Raw genomic sequence first — 19,543 nt, forward strand, 5'->3', positions numbered from 1 at the left:
GCATTTAAAAAAAGTAAGCTATTTTTCTTGCTAGGTGGATAAAGCAGCCACTTCATGAAATGTAACTGTCAACAAAACATTCAGAAGACACTTACTTAGAGGATTTTAGGGCTCTTTCCTCTCCTTTTAAGATCAATGGCAAATCCCCTCTTGACTTGAATGAGTTGGATGAGGCAGTTATTGTGGAAACAAAGCCAGAAGCTACCTTAGCTCAATAGTCCATAAACTTCCAAAAAAAGACATTTCTGTTCTTTGTGACAAGGATTTAAACTTTTGCTGCACTCACAGCCTATCAGGTCAATAATTCACATTTTTTCAGGACTCCCAGCACTGTAATATCTCACCAGGTCTTCCAATAATCTAGAAGAACCACTGAGAAAAAATCACTGGTTCAGGAGCAGAAGTCCTCAGATATGGGTATTACAGCATTTCTTTGCACTCTTTCTCTCGCCTCCCCACCCTCCCCCCCCCCCCCCCCCCCCAAAAAAAAAGAAAGTTGAAAATAAAAATCACAGAATAAAAAGGTACTTCACATATACATCTGAACATGTTAAATTTTTTTCAGTGGAAATTGAAGACTGATGCCTGTTTCTCTCCCCGCTTCCTCATTTGTACAGCTGAAATACAGATTTAAGTTGAATTCCCCCCCCCCCCCCCCCAGTATATTTGAGATATATATATTTCTGTGAATAATGTAATCAAAAGTGTACTTTTTCAGTGAGGTTTTTTCCTAGTCTCACTGCTTCCATTTGTATTTGTCTGGGTACCTCTATCCCCATTTTGTACATGGATTTAAAAAGTCTGACATGTATATGCATGGTTGGTAAAATATATACCAGCAAAACACATTGCATGCAATGCTATCCAGTAGTCATTCATAGGCTAAACATGTTTTAATAGAAAAATCTGATACACCATAGCAAATTTTCCAGGAAAACGAGGTGTGTAACATGCAGTACTTTCTCCATTTGAGATGGATCTTTTCTTCTCTGTCAGCATGGGGAAGGGTCTTTTTATTATTGTTATTATTTGCATTACAGTTACATTCTGTGCAGATAAAACTTCCTATTAATGTACTTAACTGTCTGGTGGTTAAAAAAGTGGTTTTTCATTGCTTTTATAATTTCATTTTGCCACTCCTAAACAACTATATCCTTTGAGTTAAATTCTTTATTGCTGCAGCAACTTGAGCCTCCACATAACAATTAAAGGTGTTATAAAGCTCATCCACCACAACCCATTATTTTGAATAGATAACCAAATAAGCAAGACTAGCTCGTGTAGTTATTAGTACTCATACAGCAAATTAATAAAGAAAATTAAGCATTTAGCTTATTCACAGATATTTACCACACAGTTTATGTAGTCTAAAATTAGAAATGCTTATTACTGCGTAGATTATCTTTATTGTTGAGGCTGCAATCAATAAAATCACAAATCTTTCTTCTCTTAGGGCATGACTATAAGATGAATTAAACCAATCAGAATCTTTTCATTGCTTTCAATATGATTTGGATGCGGGAACAAGGAGTTTATCTGAAGAATTAATTCATATAAAAATACAAGCATTTGGGGCTAAGTTGATTGTCACAATTCCTCTTACTCTTAAGAGACACTTAAAAGACCATTTGTCAAATGATGGCTTTCTGAATTGTTGGGATCTCTCTTCTGTGGCACCTACTGGCTTTCAAAAAGCTTGTGACAGCAGGCCAAATGCACCTAATAACTAATACATGAAGCAGCATTTCTCTCCAGATGCGCTAAATATTTGCTGTAGAGTTAGTGTTGTCTCATGCTTGCACACTCATCAGTGCTTAACCCCATGACCACACAACTTAAGCTCATTTACTCTAATGGACGTTGACAGGCTTTCATCCACTGCCTCACCCTGGAAGGTCAGTGGTTTGAAAATTTAATATTATAAAACATTTCCACACTTTGTGGAGTCCCTGTTCATTGGTCATTGTTGTACTACTCTACTGTGGGTACACCTTAATGACACATCACCATATGACCTTAACAATTTATAGTCAAGGGAGATTCCTCCCTGCCCACGTACCTCAGCACTTCACTACAGAAATGTCACATTTGTAGAAACACCAGGTAACAGGACTCACTCCTGAGCAGGGAGATGCTACTGGGCTCCCAGACTTCTTCCCAAACTCCACATTCGCAGCCAGATGAGGATCAACATCTCCACACTGCTTATTCTCCTACCTGGCTGCAGGGTTACTATAGTGTTCAAAAGCTCTCAAAGTTGTTTCAGAAAGAATGAAAGCCAAAGAGAGTAATAATGCTTTTTACGCTATAGTAAAAACAATGTACAGTTAGCATTTCATAGTGGCATAAAGTATTAATGCTTTTTTAGTAAACCTGGCAAACCTTCTTACACATCCTGCTCTTTAGTAGGCTATGCACGATGTTTTGTGCTAAGTTTAAACAAATCCTGCCAAATTTATGCCGCAATTTCATAAAGTAGCCAAATATCTGTGGGGAACAGACTGGCACTATTAAATACTTGGTGATTATGAGCTAAATACAATCTGAACTGAGAAATCAAGAAATTACTTGGGCAGTGCATTAGCCCACTGTGGTGTCTCATCTCCTTGCGCTGCACTACTAAGGTGAATGGGAATAAAACACTTGACACTTCATTTCTGTGCATAGCATATGCCACAAACAACAAGTATTCATAAACCTTAAGCCACCATCGATCTGTCTATCACTCCTTCGTGTTCTCCACCTAATCAAACTATTGTAAATGTTCATAAAGAACAATTAAGGAGAAGACAAATTAAGCCTGGTGATCTTGCACACAATGGGAATATTTTTTGCCTTAAAACTGCCAATTTAGTGAGTGGGGTAGCAAAGGGAAGTGCTGTTGGACCATCCTGTAATTTGCAGAGGCTGATTGTCATCTGCTAAGGGCTGAGTACTGGCATAGAATCAAATATATGGTGAAAAATCTTATTTCTAGATGAACTCCCTTAGCCCCATCCTTGTACGAGAGAATATTTGGGAGAAGAGGCCTCCAATATCACAAGCATAAAATTAGACAACAGTTGTTACACATCTACTGTAGTATGTTACCTACAATTCTTATGGTCCAGACCTTGATAGAGTCATTTTTAGGCCAAAAATTCTGCTGATGTCAGAGAAGCTTCTAAGACAGGCAAGGTATATCTACTGTAGAGGAATATTTATCTACATTTCCTATTAAAACTGAAGTATAGCAGCACCTGGCTGAGACAGGAGCACCCATAATGGGAGAAATAACATTGTAATCCCACCTATATAGAAGCTGTGCAGGGACACAGAGAGGAGCATGCCTGGGTGCTTTGATTAGCCACTGCTGCTCTTCCTAATCAGAGTGTCAATATTCTCTTTTTCTTTTTTTCTTTTTTTCTTTTTTCTTTTTCGCCAGAAGGAGGAACGTGTGAAGTTATAGCAGCACACAGATGCTGTAATAAGAATCGAATTGAGGAAAGATCACAAACAGTAAAATGCTCCTGTCTACCTGGGAAAGTGGCTGGGACTACAAGAAACAGACCTTCCTGTGTTGATGGCAAGTAGCTCCTCCTGTATATATGTCTCTGTTTGTGTACCATCCAGTAAATAGCTTTAAGTCTATAGATTATGCATAGGAACTTTGTTGTGTTTTCTGTTTAACAAAACAGGAAAATCTATAAGCATAAGCATACATTTACACCACCTTGCCTCCTGCTACTTTAGTGCATGGTTCTGTGCACATGTGTCATGTTAAGATTTACTCAGAAAATGAGAGTACAGAATTCAGTACAGGCACTTAGACAAGTATAAAAGATTCTGTGGCAGGATAAAGCCCTTAATAAATAACTGGACAAAATTATCCCCTGCATCACTTCACAAGGCCCCCCTGGTGCCACGTTAGTTTTGATTCATAAATATTTCAAAGGATAACAACCATTCCTTTTGATTTAATTAGCCATTTGAAAAGTCAGTGTCAAAAAAGATAAATAAATGAATCCTGTAGTCTCATCCTGTAACAAACATTACAGAAAGCTAGGAAAAAATTTCTGTCTTTTGAAATCACTGGTTCTGTTTCTTGTCACAGGGATTTTTTTGCTGAGGGAAAAACACCATGTTATTTGTGTCTGGGTTTCATATCAGGGTGTATTCCTCTCTGGGGCTCCCCTGCCACCACTGCAAGGTGAAACCATGCAGCAACTGGGGAGAGCATTGTGGCTTGAAAGTGGAAAATATAAATCTCATAAGAAGATGGGGAGTAAGTGCTACTAATCCCATTAGTTACCTTTCCCAAACAAGCCGCTCGGTGTTGCAGAAATCCCTCTGTGCAGCAGCTTTGTGAAACAGAGTAGCTCATAAAAAATTCTTGCTATTCTTTATGGTAAACATCTGGTGCTATTGTTTATACCACCCCACCGCCCAAAGGTGCTTCAAAGAGCCAGGGGTCATTTTGACTAGAGTCAAGGTGGGATCTGCCTTGGGCTCTTCTCATCCTTCCCATGGCTGGATGTTCAGGGCTGGCAGCATAGCTGCAGGTTTTGGAAGCACCCAATGTTTCCTCTTTGGGTCTGTCATTTGGCATTCAGCTTCCCCCCAAGTGAGTGAGAGGGGGGAGCTGTACGAGCAAACATTGGGAAAAATGGTTTCTTCTGGGTACCTTTCCTCAATCACATGCTACAAAGGCACTAGCAAGGAAGCAGAGGCTGGTCCAGTTGTAGCCCAAAGTTAGACAGGTGTATTGGTGAGTGTTGTGGACTGGAGGATTGTGTAGACAAAGGTCTGAGGCTTGTACATTCAACATCAAAAAGATAAGAGATTGTGGGTGCCTTGGAGGGATGAAAACCTCATATTTTCTCAGCAAGTATTTGTGGTGTGTACATATCTAATTGATATATTAAAGATAAAAAGAAAATGTTTTATTATTTCAAAACACTTTCAAATTTTTAAATTATGAGGCAGTATTTCATAGCTTGTTACACTGGAACATGATTCAGCTTTGAACTTGTGACTGAAAACACGCTATGAATGCACCTGTGAATGATTACGCTTTAATTCACATTTTGTCATTCTGTTATTGTTTAATTACCTTGATAAAAAGAAGCTTTTCTTTTTGTGTTAAGCACACTCATAAAACCATAGATGAAACCTACAGCTGGTCTTAACCAAAGACCAGCTGTACAAGCCTTGAAGAATTTCACGTTCTTCAGCAGGTCATGAAAAGAAGAGGCACCAGATAGAGCAGAGAGACACCATTAATTCAGATCTCATAATTCTGTTCAGAGAAGAGGAGCTCAAAGAATGCTCTGTTAAGAAAAAAAGTCGGGTGCAGGTGTGGACTGGAACCTAATTGCTCTGTCAGGATTACAATAAAAAGAAATGTTATTGTCTGGAATTTTGAAAGGAGTAAGGATAAAACAATGGCTAATATAAAAGTGCAAAGCTAGTCCCATTGAAGTCACTGGTAAGACTCAGAGTGACTTCAAAGTCAGGAACCGTGAACTACAAAGGAATGTCTTCGCCTTTCAAGTTTAGTTGTTGTAGTCAGCCCATAGCTTCTTTTGTAGATGGCTGGTGGAAGGTTCAAAAGCCCAATATGCTGCTCGTAAAAATTAATAGAAGGGGCGTTTTCTTTGGCCTTTGTTTTATCCCAGACTTTGCTTTGTGACTTTTGACATACTGACCTCTTATAAGTCAAAACTTTGACCTATTTAGTGGTTCTGTTCTTGCTAAGGCAAACTCCCAAATCTTCCCATGGGAGTCCCATTGACGTCAGTACTTTAATTCACACAAAGATTGGGGATTTACTGTTTCTGTTGTACATGAGAACATTTCAGAAGGTCATCTGCAACTTTTTACCTTCTTTACCTACAATATCGGAAGGACTAAGACCATTCTATCTCACACTGGGTTTTACACTGTATATGATTTAAAGCCATGATCTGTCACTAAGAAAGCTTGCTTGGGTCCATTAATTAAAAACCCATGGGTGTTCAGGTACAGCAGTATACTCACACCCGAACATCTTTGAGAGATGACAAAGACTGGGAGATCCCATGTTAGCAGTTTGACTCCCATCTGTGGTTGATTATTGCCTCAAGCCATTTCCACCTGATGGCTATTTAGTAGTGTGTATAAAACAAGCTGAACTTGCTTGTCCAGTTAATACCATTGCACCAAACTGTGACTTAATGGGATCAGAATCAAGCTTTTGGTGTTTCTCAGTCCAATTTCATCAGAAAACATCTCATCAAGCCTGATGCTTTGACAGTTTGAGTTCACGTTACAGAGGAGAGATTGCATTGCCTTCCACTCCTACCAGCCATTGCTCTGGAACACAACTGAACTGTGTGGGAGGGACTGTGTGGAGAGCTAGCTTTGTCTTCTGTTTAAGAGAGAATAGTTATATGTGGGAGTCAGCTTAACCTTTTTAATAAGTATCAGAGGTGATAAATTGTCCTTTTGTCCTCTTGTGAGATCTTATCATGGGTAGCACACCACCACAGTACATAAGACTCAGGCATGTAGTCCTCCTCCTGAATGAGCTGAAATTCAGGTTGAGTATGTGTTATTTGTACTATAAAGGGTGGGAAGTTGCCACGTATTCCCAAGCATCACTTCCTGCCAAGTCCACCAAACTTTATCTTTGGGACCTCATCTTAAGAACGTATAGTGAGGTCAGGCTGTGGCAACCTCAGAAGTTATAAAATTATCTCTTGCCACTCATGCGGTAGACACTATCTTAAAACCTCCCTCAATCACCAGTGAATTATGCAGTAGCAACAGTGAGAGCAAAACAAAAGCCAAATCTTGTCATGAAACAGAGATGCCAGTTTCTTTGCCTCTTCTGATGCACATTTACTTTCATGATTCCCTTCACTACTTCAAGGTTGGTTTTTTTTTTGAAGGATGGTTTTGAGTGCTCCCTTCAATTTATCTTGCATGCCACTTGGCAGTAGCACATACCATGAGCATCAGTCTGTTCAGCTCTCTGTCGTGGCTGTTATTATTTTCTCCATTTGCCCAAATACCTCGCCAGAGCAAGTCCCAAATGGATTTACTTCATTTGTGTTACAGCAGTTTGAGAGGGTCCCTTTTTCTGGGGAAAGCAGTGTCGAGCATGTCAAGGGAGTCCCCAGTCCTCTGTCTCCAGAGCACAGGGGACCTGTGCAGCTTGGAGTGTTATTACCCTACTCTGCAGCCTCGCTGTTAGACACGGCATATGTGTTGGATGTCTGAAGGTACCAGAGCAACTCTTGATCTACTGTCCTGTCCACACACTTCAGAGACGGCTGAGGCCAGCAAATTTGCAGCTCACACTAGCATGCAGACCCCTCTAGCTTCATGCTTTGATGGACCCGCACTCTCTCATTTTCCTCTTACTGCAGGCACTTTTTGTGTGACGTGCAGGCTATTTCTGCAGGGGTTTCTTAGCCATGCTTCTGAATTCACACCTTCCCTCTCCATTATGCTTACAAACAGCCTGACTTCCTTGTTTCAAAAGCCCATGAATTTTCCTCTGCATGCAATAGGCTCTGTGGGCCTATGAGGGCCCTCACGTGTCAGCACAAAGAGCTGGGATTTGTCCCCTTGCTAGCTGTCACATGGCTAGTACAATTTCACCTGTGGCTTGAGGTTTTATTCCTTTGTTAACCAATTTCTTCTTTTGGTACTGTGGTCGTCTAACAGAGATGTTCCCAATAATGTCCTCTGCTTCTTTATAGCAATGCCTCTGGCACATGACAATTGTCCTTCCAGGTATCGACCCCCCACCCTTTTGAAAATCTCTTCATCTCTGTGAATAAAGATCAGTTGGTGGCTCCAAAATTTTAGTTGTTTTTACTTAAGTTAATTTTATGTTACTCTACATAAAACTAAAAGAACCCACTAAAACAAAAAATAAAAAATCCTCATATATTTATCTTTTTTTAAATAGACTTTTATCTTTTTTAGAATTTTTTTCACCATTTCTAGTACAACTTTTACATTAAGTGGGACCAGGAGTTCTTCTATTGTTCGTGCATAATGTGGAGGTATTCTTAAACTTGTTCATTACTTCATCAGAGCTTTCTTTTCCTGCCCCATCTTCCTTCTCAGTATGGAACAAACTGAGCATAGTGAAACTCTGATGACAAAAATGTGGCTTTTAAATACCTTTAAAATTGCTATTTGAACCTTTCTAGCTGTACTCAGCATATTCTCAAAATATTTAAACATTATTGAGGAATTTGCATTTACACTGCCTCCTGAAAAGCCATTTTGCTTTTGCTTTTTTACAACCAGGACACCTTCTTCAAATAAATGGCTGTGGACTGCTCAGGTTTGGTGGTTCTGCTTATCTTGGCATCAGATGGGGTTTCATAACTTCAAAATAACTTTGTTGTGACAGTATCAAATCTAACAGTTACACCAACACTGTCATATTTGGGTCAGGACTGTAATGTCCACCTCTCATTCTTTACTGACCTAGTCTTCATGCAAAATTGATATCACCTGTCTGAATAGGCTAAGATATTCTTCTGTGGCGTGAATAAAATTGGCTATGTGAGCTAGAGAACAACAATGAGCAAGTGACAGGAGTGAATTAATACAGTTATGTCTTTTTTTTCTGGTTCCTTATGACTTGTCTTCACATGATGTGCAATTTTCTTTGGTTGCTTCCATTAGAAAAACAGTCTTGTGGCCACTTCATTTATTTCTATTTTGGCTTCTTGTTTTGGATCTTTTTAAGCAGTTAACTTTAGTATTCAGTATAAACAACATGAACGTTTCGTTGGACATGGGAGTCTCCACCTTTTCTAAACTCTAGTTGAAATCATGTGAAAATTCTCCTCCTTGGAAGTTTCCCATTCCCTGGAAGGATACACACTTCTACTTTCCACTGCGCTTCGCAGTGGCTGCTTATGTTCCTTTCAGGATATCAGCAAACAGGACTGGTCACAAATACACAGTGTGAAGGAGGTGGGAACAGAGGCCAAGTGGGCCCATGGGGTTACTGAGTAAATGTTAGTGGAAAAGCTAATGATAATACCCTCTCAGTTCTAATACTTCATATGATTGCTATAAAAAGGTAATAGGAATATAAGATATTTATAATTTTAATACTGTCACTTTTATACTGTGAATAATGTGCTTTGTATCATCATTTACAGTGGTATTGAACCATTCTGTACAGTCAGTAGGTGGTTATGTCCATGTGTTCTTCGAGGCCTTTGAATAATATATAATTTGTTAATCTATACTGAAGTTTACTGTGTTACAGTCAATGACAATTTCAGACACACTTTTTTTAACACTTGAATTTTTCTGTTCCCTTTTCTTCAATCTTCTTCCAGTCTTTTTAAAACTCTTTCAGAGGCAGCTTCAATATTTCTTGTACAATTATCTGTGAAATTTGTTGGACCATAGAGTATGGAATAACAGAAAAGCACCTGCACTGGCTTTTGAAATCTGTCCAAAGGGACTTTCAGGCAGGTTGTGCATGTTACCAGTGCTTTTAGGAAATGAGGTGGTTTTAACACTGGTCAAAACCAATGAGAAAAAAGGAAGGTGCTACTAAAATACTGTGCAGTATCTCTCCCTCTAAATTATTCCTGTAAGAAAGGTCTCTGCAGAGATCTGAGATGATCTTATTCCATGTTGTCTGCAACACAGGATTTGAAGCATTAGCTCTCAGTCAGCAGGACTAGTGTTTTAACTCTGCATGGTCTGCTGTGGTCCTATTTTATACCAGTCATGCATCAGGGGAAAGGGAAATCACTCACTGATACAGAACAATGAAATGAAATTAATACAGTGTTTCTCTTTCTCCCAGACTGGCTTTGGATTGCAACAAGTTTCAAATAATTCCGTAATATATTAAATATTAGCATGCGTGTACATACTTCAGATTTCTGTTAGTTTGAGGATTATCCATCACTAGCCACCCTGTGGCCCTGTGAGTTTACATCAGACTTTATCAGGACAGCATTAACAAACTAAACACAATTCTTAATGACCATTGCGATCACTGTGACTTTTCATGCCTCCCTGGGCCAGCACCTCACAACTCTCCATTCATGCTCTTGAATGGTTGCTACTGCACATCCTTATTTTCCCATGTGCCATAGTGAGAGCAGAGAGAAGACAGCGTTCATCAGCACATGTTCCCTTTGCTGGCATTTGTCCTCCTTTCCCTCCTTAGCCAGGACATGGCAATGAAAAGGTCGTACCTGGTATGTCAGTCTTCGGGCAGGCAGTAAGTGCAGCCATGATGTTGACATGAGATAATTTATTTTATTTTTTAAATTATGGCTAAGATGTAGAGTGGGCATTCATAATTTGAGAGCACTTTGTTCCTGGACTACAGAGGTGTCTCTATCCCCTCGCGGGTCCCTGAGCTGGTGCTCGGCCTGTGCATCCTCTATAGCACCCGAGCCACCCCAGCTCTCACCAGCTAAAACATGGGCATGGGAAATACAGAAACTTCCTGGCTTTCCCTGGGCTGAGTGCAGGATCTGAGCCCTGTACAGTCAAATGAAAGATTCCTATTGACTTTGGGTCAGGTCCTTAGTAAATGCTTTGTTAGATATAATCCTGTATCTATCAGCACTTACATCAAGTGGAAACGGTTCGCAGTCACAAAGCCAATAGTTTTCTATTTATCTAATGTGTACTTTAGGTGGTATCACCAGAAAGCCTTTTTTTTTTTCCACTCTGTGAAAACACTTTCAATCAATTCTTATTTCTTGAAGAAAGGGGGAAAAAATGCTTTTTGAAACCCAAGGAGTCAGCTTCTCATCCCTCTAGCTGTGCTTCGGCCTAGATAAGAAGAGATCTCAGGGTCCCATATTATTAATGCACTGTCTATATGAATAACGAGCAGGCTTGGTGAATTATTCCACACTCCTGGGAAAATCTATAGCCCTGTCCTTCTGCAGCACCACTGGAACTGAGCAGGAGACTCGTATTTTTTTGATTTGGTGAATTCAGATGGCTTCATTCGTAATGAGGAAAAAAATGTATCTGTTCCCCACTGACACCCATTTAGTAAGCTCAAAAAAATTCACAGCATACCATGTGCATTATTAAAAAAGGAGAGAGAGAGAAGCCTAACTGTGTACTGGAATATTTTAAGACTTTGTTTTTGTCCAGGAACATGTCTTCTTGAAACGCCCTTGCAGCCACCCTGAAATTGCAGCCAGATCCTGAGAGGTGCTGACTTCAGGGGGAGCAAAAGCAAAACTGGCAGTGACAACACAGAGTAATTAGTTCATTTACCAAGGCACAGCAGCTCTCATTACCAGTTTGCCTTCTAATCTGCAGGACAGAGACTGAACGGAGCAGAGGGGAGGTATGTGCCTGACCCTGCTGATGGTGGATGAGCTTTTGTGTCAGAGCACAGTATCATCTTCTGAACCCAGACCATTGTTGAGCAACGTGGGGAGAGCAGAGAGGCCATACTCCTCCCTGAACAAGTATATGCACAAACACATGTGTTTGTGTATACATATATATATACATATATCTGTGCACATGCTGTAGAGTCATCCTGCCCTGGCTGGTATATCAAAGCACGCCGTGCGGTTCAGACATGTAGGTATGTTTCCAGTGATTAAGGTACACGGGTGGAAAAGATTTAAGGGTCAAATCTGCAGCCAACCTGAGCCAAAATCTGCAGCAAGGGCTGCCGAGTCAGACACTTCCCCATCTCTCAGCGAGGGCTGTGTTGTTTGTGCCGCATGCAAACATCTGCCAGGCATTAGGGAGAAGTAGACGGATGATCATGTCTTTCTGGTGTGAAGATGGTGCAGCTAATGAGATCGTCTGACTGTGGGTTTATGGGAGTATATCTTCATCTCAGCTATAATTTATCTCCCTACCTATGTCTTATATTTCTTTCTTTTCCAATTGACATTGCGGTTTCCTGCGTAGCAAAGCAACCACTCTTTTTAATATCAAGCCCATAGAACAGCTGACTAATCCACCCCTGATGAAGTGCAGAGAGCTCACTTAAATCCCAATTTCCGCAGGAAAAACATTTTCTTTTTCTACTTAAGAGGGGAAAAAAGCCATAAGTCATGGCACTATCTCCATCTGTGTGAGGGGTGGTCATTTTTCCAGGCTCCAGCTGACAGGTTTCAGTGCCGACACAGAGGGAGCAGAGCCGTTGCAGCCAACCAAGGTGCACAAGCAGCAGCCTTATGGCGAAATTAGAGAACGGCATGGCCATGTAGCAGTGTGAAGACACCCAGGAACATATAATTACTTCACCTTCATACAGAGGAAGGTAACCTTTCTCTAAAATACTTGCAATAAACCTGCTAGAGGCTAAATAGAAAAACAGTAGGAGTTTTTTCCTCTTATGGGTAGCATTATGTGGAAAGAGCCTGGTAAGGGGTTTTGGAGGCATGGAGTGCAGGCACAGAGGGCAGCCCACCCCTCTGGTGTGCCAGGCACTGCACGGAAAAAGAAGCACAAGGTAGGTGGGGAAAAAGAGCCTAGAGAAAATTCCCTTACAGGGGTGAAGCCACAGGCAGGACCTTGCAGGTGAGCTCCGTGAGTTCAGGTAGCACAAGGACTGGCCGTCCTGCCTGGCAAGCACAGAGAACAACCAAGAGAAGGGGTTTTCACAGCTTTTGCATACACAGATCTATGTCCATGAGCACAGAGTAGCCCAGAAGAAGAGCAGCAGCCCCCTGCAACCTGTCTGAAAATCTACAGATGGCAGATGTAGGGGCAAAAAATATCTTCAGTGATGTTACGCAATGCTCCTTTCACAAGTCATCATCTATCAGTGCTGAGGGAGAGATTTCCAAATGTCAGGAACTAGATGGAAAAAGCCTGTCCAAGAAGAGATCACAAGGGTGGGGTGAGCAGGAGTGTGTCAGAGCCAAAAAGCTTTGCTTGGGGGGTAACCCAGAAGTGACTCAGAAGAGTAAGATCTGGATATCTAGGAGGAACTTGTGTGTAAGACGCTTGATGTATTCGTATCTATCACAGCTGCCACAAGGTGTGGAGTCTGCTCTGTATCTGTCCTGTATAGCTGCAGCAAGGCAGCAAGAGAAAGTGCTTTGCTACCATTTACTACATCTGTGTGGAGTGATGTTGCCAGCTGATACAGGATGTGTGGTGTCTCAGGAGTAAAAGGTTTAAATCTTTACACCATGACTTTAAACAAACAGTGGGTTTATCTGTGTTTTGTACAACAAAGCACACATGTGTGGTCCAAGTACAACATTCAAAACGCATTCAGAAAGGGGTTTGACACCCCGAGACAGATTTTCAGCTGGTGTAAACTGGCTCTTGAAATCCAGAGAGACCTGCTAGTTTGTGCCAAATGAGCATGCGGTTTGTTGAGTTTAGGAAAATTAACAGAATGGTGACTGGCTATTAATCCTTGCTCACAGTCTTCAGGGAATATATGGGATCAGCGTTCAGCTAATCTGTGGCCAGGAGGAGCTTAGAGAAATGCTCTGGTCAGGTTAGCATCAGTGCTGTATCCCCTTACACCAAATCTTTACAGTAATTCCAGTAATTCAGATTATTATCTTTGCCAGGAAAGACCATGTTACTAAATGGCTAATTCTTCATAAATTCACATCATACATCTTTTCTGCATCGGACACTATTTCTTCAGTGCACCAGGGCTATCAAATGCTGCTTGTCTAAAGGTGTCTCTAATACAGTATAGAAAATACATGATCAGAGTACTGAGTACTGCAGAACATAAAGTCGTCTTTTCTTTCAAAGACACCTTCTATCTATAAACATGGAGCTAGTTCACAAGGCTTGAATGCGGTTTGTAGGATTAGGATTTGAACACAGAAGAAGTGAATGATTAAGTAAAAATGGAAAATGCTGCTACATAGTGTGGTCTTTTTAAATTAAGAGATGAGAACCTGAAGTTATTGCATACTGAAATTTTAAAGAGGCAATGACCAAATCTTTGTAAGAAGAATACACATCATTAATCCTTTTACTGATGCAGCGAGTTCAAATAAGAGTCACTAATGTAGCACTGGCATTGCCCATTGTGTTGAACTACATGAAATAATCTGGCAACTGCAACTAGAGGCAGACAAATCAACAAGTGTTTAATTGATTTCAGAGAATTGATTATCCATAAAATTGATCACAGACACATTTCCAGTTCCTCCTCTAAGAATACAACCAGGTAGCTGTAGGACCCAGCCTCGTCAGCACTTTGAGACTCCAAGGTCTGTTTTGGGTGATTTTCATGCATTAACATTGCAGAATTGCCTTACATTTAGGAATCAAGTAAATACATTGCAAGCGAGGGATTTATTTCAAATCTTGGACTTTGTGCTGAGGAAGTGTGCTATTCAGCACATATATAGCCTGCAGATTTTGGAACAGGTCTCTATATGTAGGTGTCAGAAAGCAGTTTACTAATCCAGTATCTCAAAGAAAACATTATTTCTTGTTGGGAGTTAAGTGTTTCCATAGACCATTCAGTTTACTACAATAACCGCTCAAGGTTAAGCAAGCACAAGTGCTGATGTAGTATGGCAAAATTCAATAATATTTAAAAAGTGCTGCCTCTCCCTTTTGAAACTATCATGCAAAAGACAGCGGTGTGGAAAGGAGCTGTGCTCTACAATTTAAGCATTCTGCCCTGTGTCATTAGTACATAAAACCTATTCTGCAGGCAGATGGATTGCTTTTAATATGTGGTCTTGTGTAATCATTTCCTTTTGATTACAATTCCTGGGCAGCAAGCATACAGCAGAGTTTTCAAGATGCATGTACATGGTCAGTACATTTTTTTTATCTTCCTAATGTACCCAGAACTCACAAAGAGCAAGGTGAAACATCAGTACAAACCATCACTCAGGAATGAAATTGAGAAGCAAATGACACTGTCCTAACTGAGGACAATCGCAAATCTCCCATTAACTCAAATGAGAGTAGAAAACATACCTGTATTGGTTTTATTATTATAAAATGCCCTCTTCTTTTTCTTCAGACCTCTCCATGAAATACCATCAAATATGGTTGTATGTAATGTAGTTATGCAAATATCAAATGAACTCTATTTCCTTTGGAAATTTCCTTTCCTCCTCTTGAAAATTGCTAACTGGATGAACACATTTTAAAACAAGAGCACTTGTAGTCCCTGTTAAATAAAAAACCAAAGCCCATTAGTGTAATCAACACTTGTATCACATTAGTGAGATCATTATCCAGGGACACAAATACCTATCGCTCTGAGCAGAACGGGGGAAAGGAGGGTGACCACTGCTTTGAACCACAGAGCACAGGAACGAAGCAGTAAAGGAGAAAATCTGTATAGTTTTTGACAGGTTGTGTTTCCTGTGGGATTCAGCTCAGTAGCAAAGGCCCGGCCTCATTATTGCACTGGTGTGCTATTCATTTCTCTTGTTGGTCTGTGTATTGTGATGAATTTGGTTCATCTGAATGTCAGGCAGGGAATCAGGCAAGGAATTTGTGGCAGAGCTGGAGAAGCGTAATGCTTCTCTCTAGCACACTGCCGGGTCCTTTCCGAGGATGGATGTGCAGTTCTGGCCACTCAGCTTCAAAAAAGACCTTGAATTAACTTGTGGGCCCAGGTGTGGAGAAACGCTTTGGCTACTCAGGAGAACAGGCAGCCGCTGTGGAGAGAGAAGAGTTGTAGGGCAGCAAAGCAAAGCATGAAGGAGTATGAATCTACTGTCAGATCAGTACATGGGCACCAGGCATGGAGAAAGGCTGAGAAAATAGCAGAGGATTTAATAGATATAAACTCCCAATCATTAAAAGTAGATTGGAAATTAGAAGAACAGTTCTAACTGTTAGAGGAGGTTGGCAACAGCTTCCCAGTAGGGATGCCATCTAGTTTTGAAGACTTACAGAGTCTTTTGCCATACCCACAAAGGGCAAAGAAATTAGTATTATTTGATAAAATAACACTGCAGTATACTGGTGAACAATGGATGGACTGTAGACTGATATGTCAAGAAAAAGAGCTGTAGAGCAGACTCATAAGAATTCATTCATGTGTTAGAGACACAACAAACTACATATGTGCTTTGTCTTTAATATAGCAAGAATTGATTCAATCTGGAAAAAAAAAGAATCTTATAACAAACAATTCATATTAGTTTTCAGGCAGCTGCATTTCATACCAACTAAAGGGTGAAGTCTAGGGGAGGTTGTGTGTTAGTTCTTAAAATGCAATTTTTGAAAACAAAAATGTTTTCTCAATGTTGTGAATTTATTAATAAAAGAAGGGGGGATAAAATTGCCAAACAGATATATGGAGAAGTTTTATCCCATTTTGAAGTGTTTAGTTACATCTTGACTATTTTTGATACAGTAATTTTTTTATTGTTTGGTTGGCCAACATTGTTATCTTTTTTTTATCCATTTGTTTGCAATAATGTGCTGATAAATCAGTTTTAGCAGTGGAACCAATTAATTCTCCATTGTAAGTATTGACTTAGATTTTTTTAATCTATTTTGTTTGTTGGAGATAACAGTGCTGGACTTCCCTGGATGAGTAATAATGAGGAATATTGCAGAATCCATTTCTTCTACTCCTCTGAAACAGTGCTTGTAAGTTCTGTGTGGTCATTGAAAAAAACTAGCATTTACAAACCCAAATTAAGTAAATTATAGCCTTGCTACCTGGCTTGCATTCTTCACGTGACCCCTGGTGCCCACAAGTGGGGATTCTAGCAAAATGTATCAGCTTGAGTTTGCAGATTTCCCAGCTGAATTTGCTCATTAGCACATGGCAGAATGGAAACTATGATCAGAAATGATCTGTGATTATGATGGATCTGGTCTAAATGTATTATGTGTAGTCAGGTTCGGTAAATAAAATGAATGGGGAGGTTTTGAAAGTCCTAAAATTCAAATTTAATTATATACCACCCAGATCTGAGTTTTACTGTTACTGTTTACTGGCACTGAAAACCTTCTGAAAGTTGATACAATTTCATAATGAAGGGAATAAATTGACAAACCAGGTTATAGAAGCTTATGTTCCAAATGTAGCAACTCTTATGGAAGGCCTTTAGTGAAAACTCCTGCAAGTGTGTGCTGTATTGAATCAGTGTATATCTGAAATAATCAGGAATGCTCATTTGTAACAAGCTTTGGGTTAGACCCTTTCCATCTGAACCACTTTCATTTTAAACTCATTATTTATGGTAAGCATAGCCACACTCTTCATGCATTTTGCATATTCAATTTTCAAGCCAAAATATAGGAGCTGCATTAGCTTCAGTGCTCCCAGCAGGTAATCAGCCTCCTGCAATACCAAACCTTATGTCACCAACAGTAATAGGCTGCAATAGTCAGAGCCTCATAAGGACTGTGCCTGCCCAGTTCCTATTAAAATTAATGGGCACTGGGCATCCATTCCCTCTAGGCAGCTTTGAAAATATCAGCCAAAATGTAGTTGTAAGTATTAACCTTTAGGAAGTTAGTGTTGGCAGCCTCCCACTGCTCTGTACTGGTTTCCAAAATCAGTAGCTGTGATGAGGCATGAGCCCTGCACGAGAGGCTGCAGCGGCCGGCGGGGAGCAGGGGAGCAGCTGGGGGCCATTCGCACCTTCAGGCTGTTTTGGCTGAGCAGATTCTGGGGAGTCAGGAGGCAAATTGTGAGACTGCTCTGCCACTTGTGCCAGGAGCAGCCTGAACTGGGCATGATGGTTTTTCCCCTGGTTTTCAGAGGCGAGGAAGCCAGCGCCATAAAGGTCAGTGGAGGTGGTGTGAAAAGGCTACCCTGACTCTGAATATGATGCAATATGGAAGTCTGGGGCAGAAATGCCAAAAATATTGCAGCCTAACTGTTAAAATAAACATATTTGGTATAGAAAAAAACTTGCCTGTGAATGCTTTTATATATTAAACCCTGTAAGGAACTTCTGCCCTGCCTTGGTTTAACCTTCTTTAATTAGGGTTTTTTTCCCTTTCCTGTCTATATTTGTAAAGAAAAATAGTCTGGCATTTGAAAAGAAAAAGGGGCTTAGAATTATTTATTATTGGATTATTGTTAAACCAATAGAAATAGCAATAGAAATTCATGTTTTTAAACAATCTCCAGATCTCAGGTCTAATCCATACGGATGGTGACCTGTGAGGAACTAGTGTTACAGGAATAAATTGGCTATGGTTTAGACTGAAGGATTTCAACCCAGCTAATAAACTCTCAGTAGTGCATGCCTGAAATATTACCACAGCAGCTGGAGAGCAAACTGTCCCCTTTCTAAATTTTTTTCACCAAATAGTTCTAAAATAACCAAAGTGTAATCAACACACTCAGCTAGCAGATTGTTCATGGACACAAAATATATTCCTAAATCAAATAAATTGCTAACTGTGAAGCATTTGCTAGGCTCTGCTTTACATAGTATGAGCTAAGAAACAAATATAGCTCACTGGTCCCTATTGCTGACTGTTACTAAAAATGCAAAGCAATAAACGTGCTATTTCAATTTCAACAGTGCATCATTAGTAGTAAGGACCACCTGGATCTTAATGACTGGTTACACTGTATCTTCACCACCATTGTGAGTGCCAGCTCTGTTTTTTTTGATGGATACCTATGTCATTTTAGGAAATAATAATTGCATTTTGCTGAATTTTGCTCCATTTTTATTCTGATGGTCTTACTTTCTTACTTTCCCTTCCTAAATATGACTGTCTAATAGTCATGGACCTGGAGGAAATGTGTAGCCAGGAACATTAGCAGTGCTGGCAGATCTCAGAAGCAGCAAAAGGGCCAGCCAGAGCCCTTCCTGGCTCTGCTGAGTCCACAGGTTTTGAGCAGAATTATGGGCAAGGCTTACTGCAGTATCCCTGTGCTCAGGGTATGGATCGTGCGCCTGTTCTGCTAGCTTTTCCTGAAATATTAGGTCTTGCTAAATTTAGCTTTCTGTAGAATACAAATCAGCTACGTTAGTGTAGTGTCCTGCTTGTACAACATATTTTGGCTATGTCTAACCTTGTATTTGCTCGCTTCATGGCATGCTACGGGATGTCAAAGAATGTAGATGATGCTGCTTCCTAACACATTTTTCAGCTAAAAATGACAGGTGCCTGAAATTATTACAGTATTATTTTTGTTTGTTTTTTCACTATGAAAACAACACCGCAGATGGTGAGAGGTTCTTGCCAGGAGTTTTTCAGTGACCAAGGGGGCTATACATGCACTCCAAAGTCTAACAAGGAACTGCAGTTCACTAGTTTATGCTGCAAAACAAGGTAGGCATCCAGCAAGGGCAGGAGCACAGGGTTTGTGTAGTGAAAAAAAGAAAAATTGGACTGTGGGCAACACAGGAGTGAAGAGATGTTACACTGCAGAGTGGGACCAGACTTACTGTGTTGGTAATACTAGATATGGTAAATAACCTCAGACATTTGGAATTTTTTCTTTCTTAGAAACCTGAAAGAGTGTGCAGTAACCAAATAGATTAAAGACATATGCTGTTCAGATCACTGTTCACCTGTGTGATAAGGATAAGATAAAAGCATATAGCACAGGTGGCAGAGAAGGGGCAGACCCACAGGGTCCTGTTCTACACTCAGT

General features: G+C 40.3%; 1 protein-coding gene across 1 annotated transcript in view; it reads left to right on the plus strand.

Moving 5' to 3' along the window:
* TAFA1 (TAFA chemokine like family member 1) overlaps nt 1-19,543 on the plus strand; it is a 228,582-nt gene that overhangs the window by 179,056 nt on the left and 29,983 nt on the right. The window contains exon 3 of the mRNA XM_074835832.1: nt 3,425-3,565. Coding sequence (XP_074691933.1) covers nt 3,425-3,565 — 141 coding nt within the window. The remainder of the gene's footprint in view (nt 1-3,424; nt 3,566-19,543) is intronic.

Source organism: Strix aluco, chromosome 11 (assembly GCF_031877795.1).
Source record: "Strix aluco isolate bStrAlu1 chromosome 11, bStrAlu1.hap1, whole genome shotgun sequence".
NCBI classification, from domain to species: domain Eukaryota; kingdom Metazoa; phylum Chordata; class Aves; order Strigiformes; family Strigidae; genus Strix; species Strix aluco.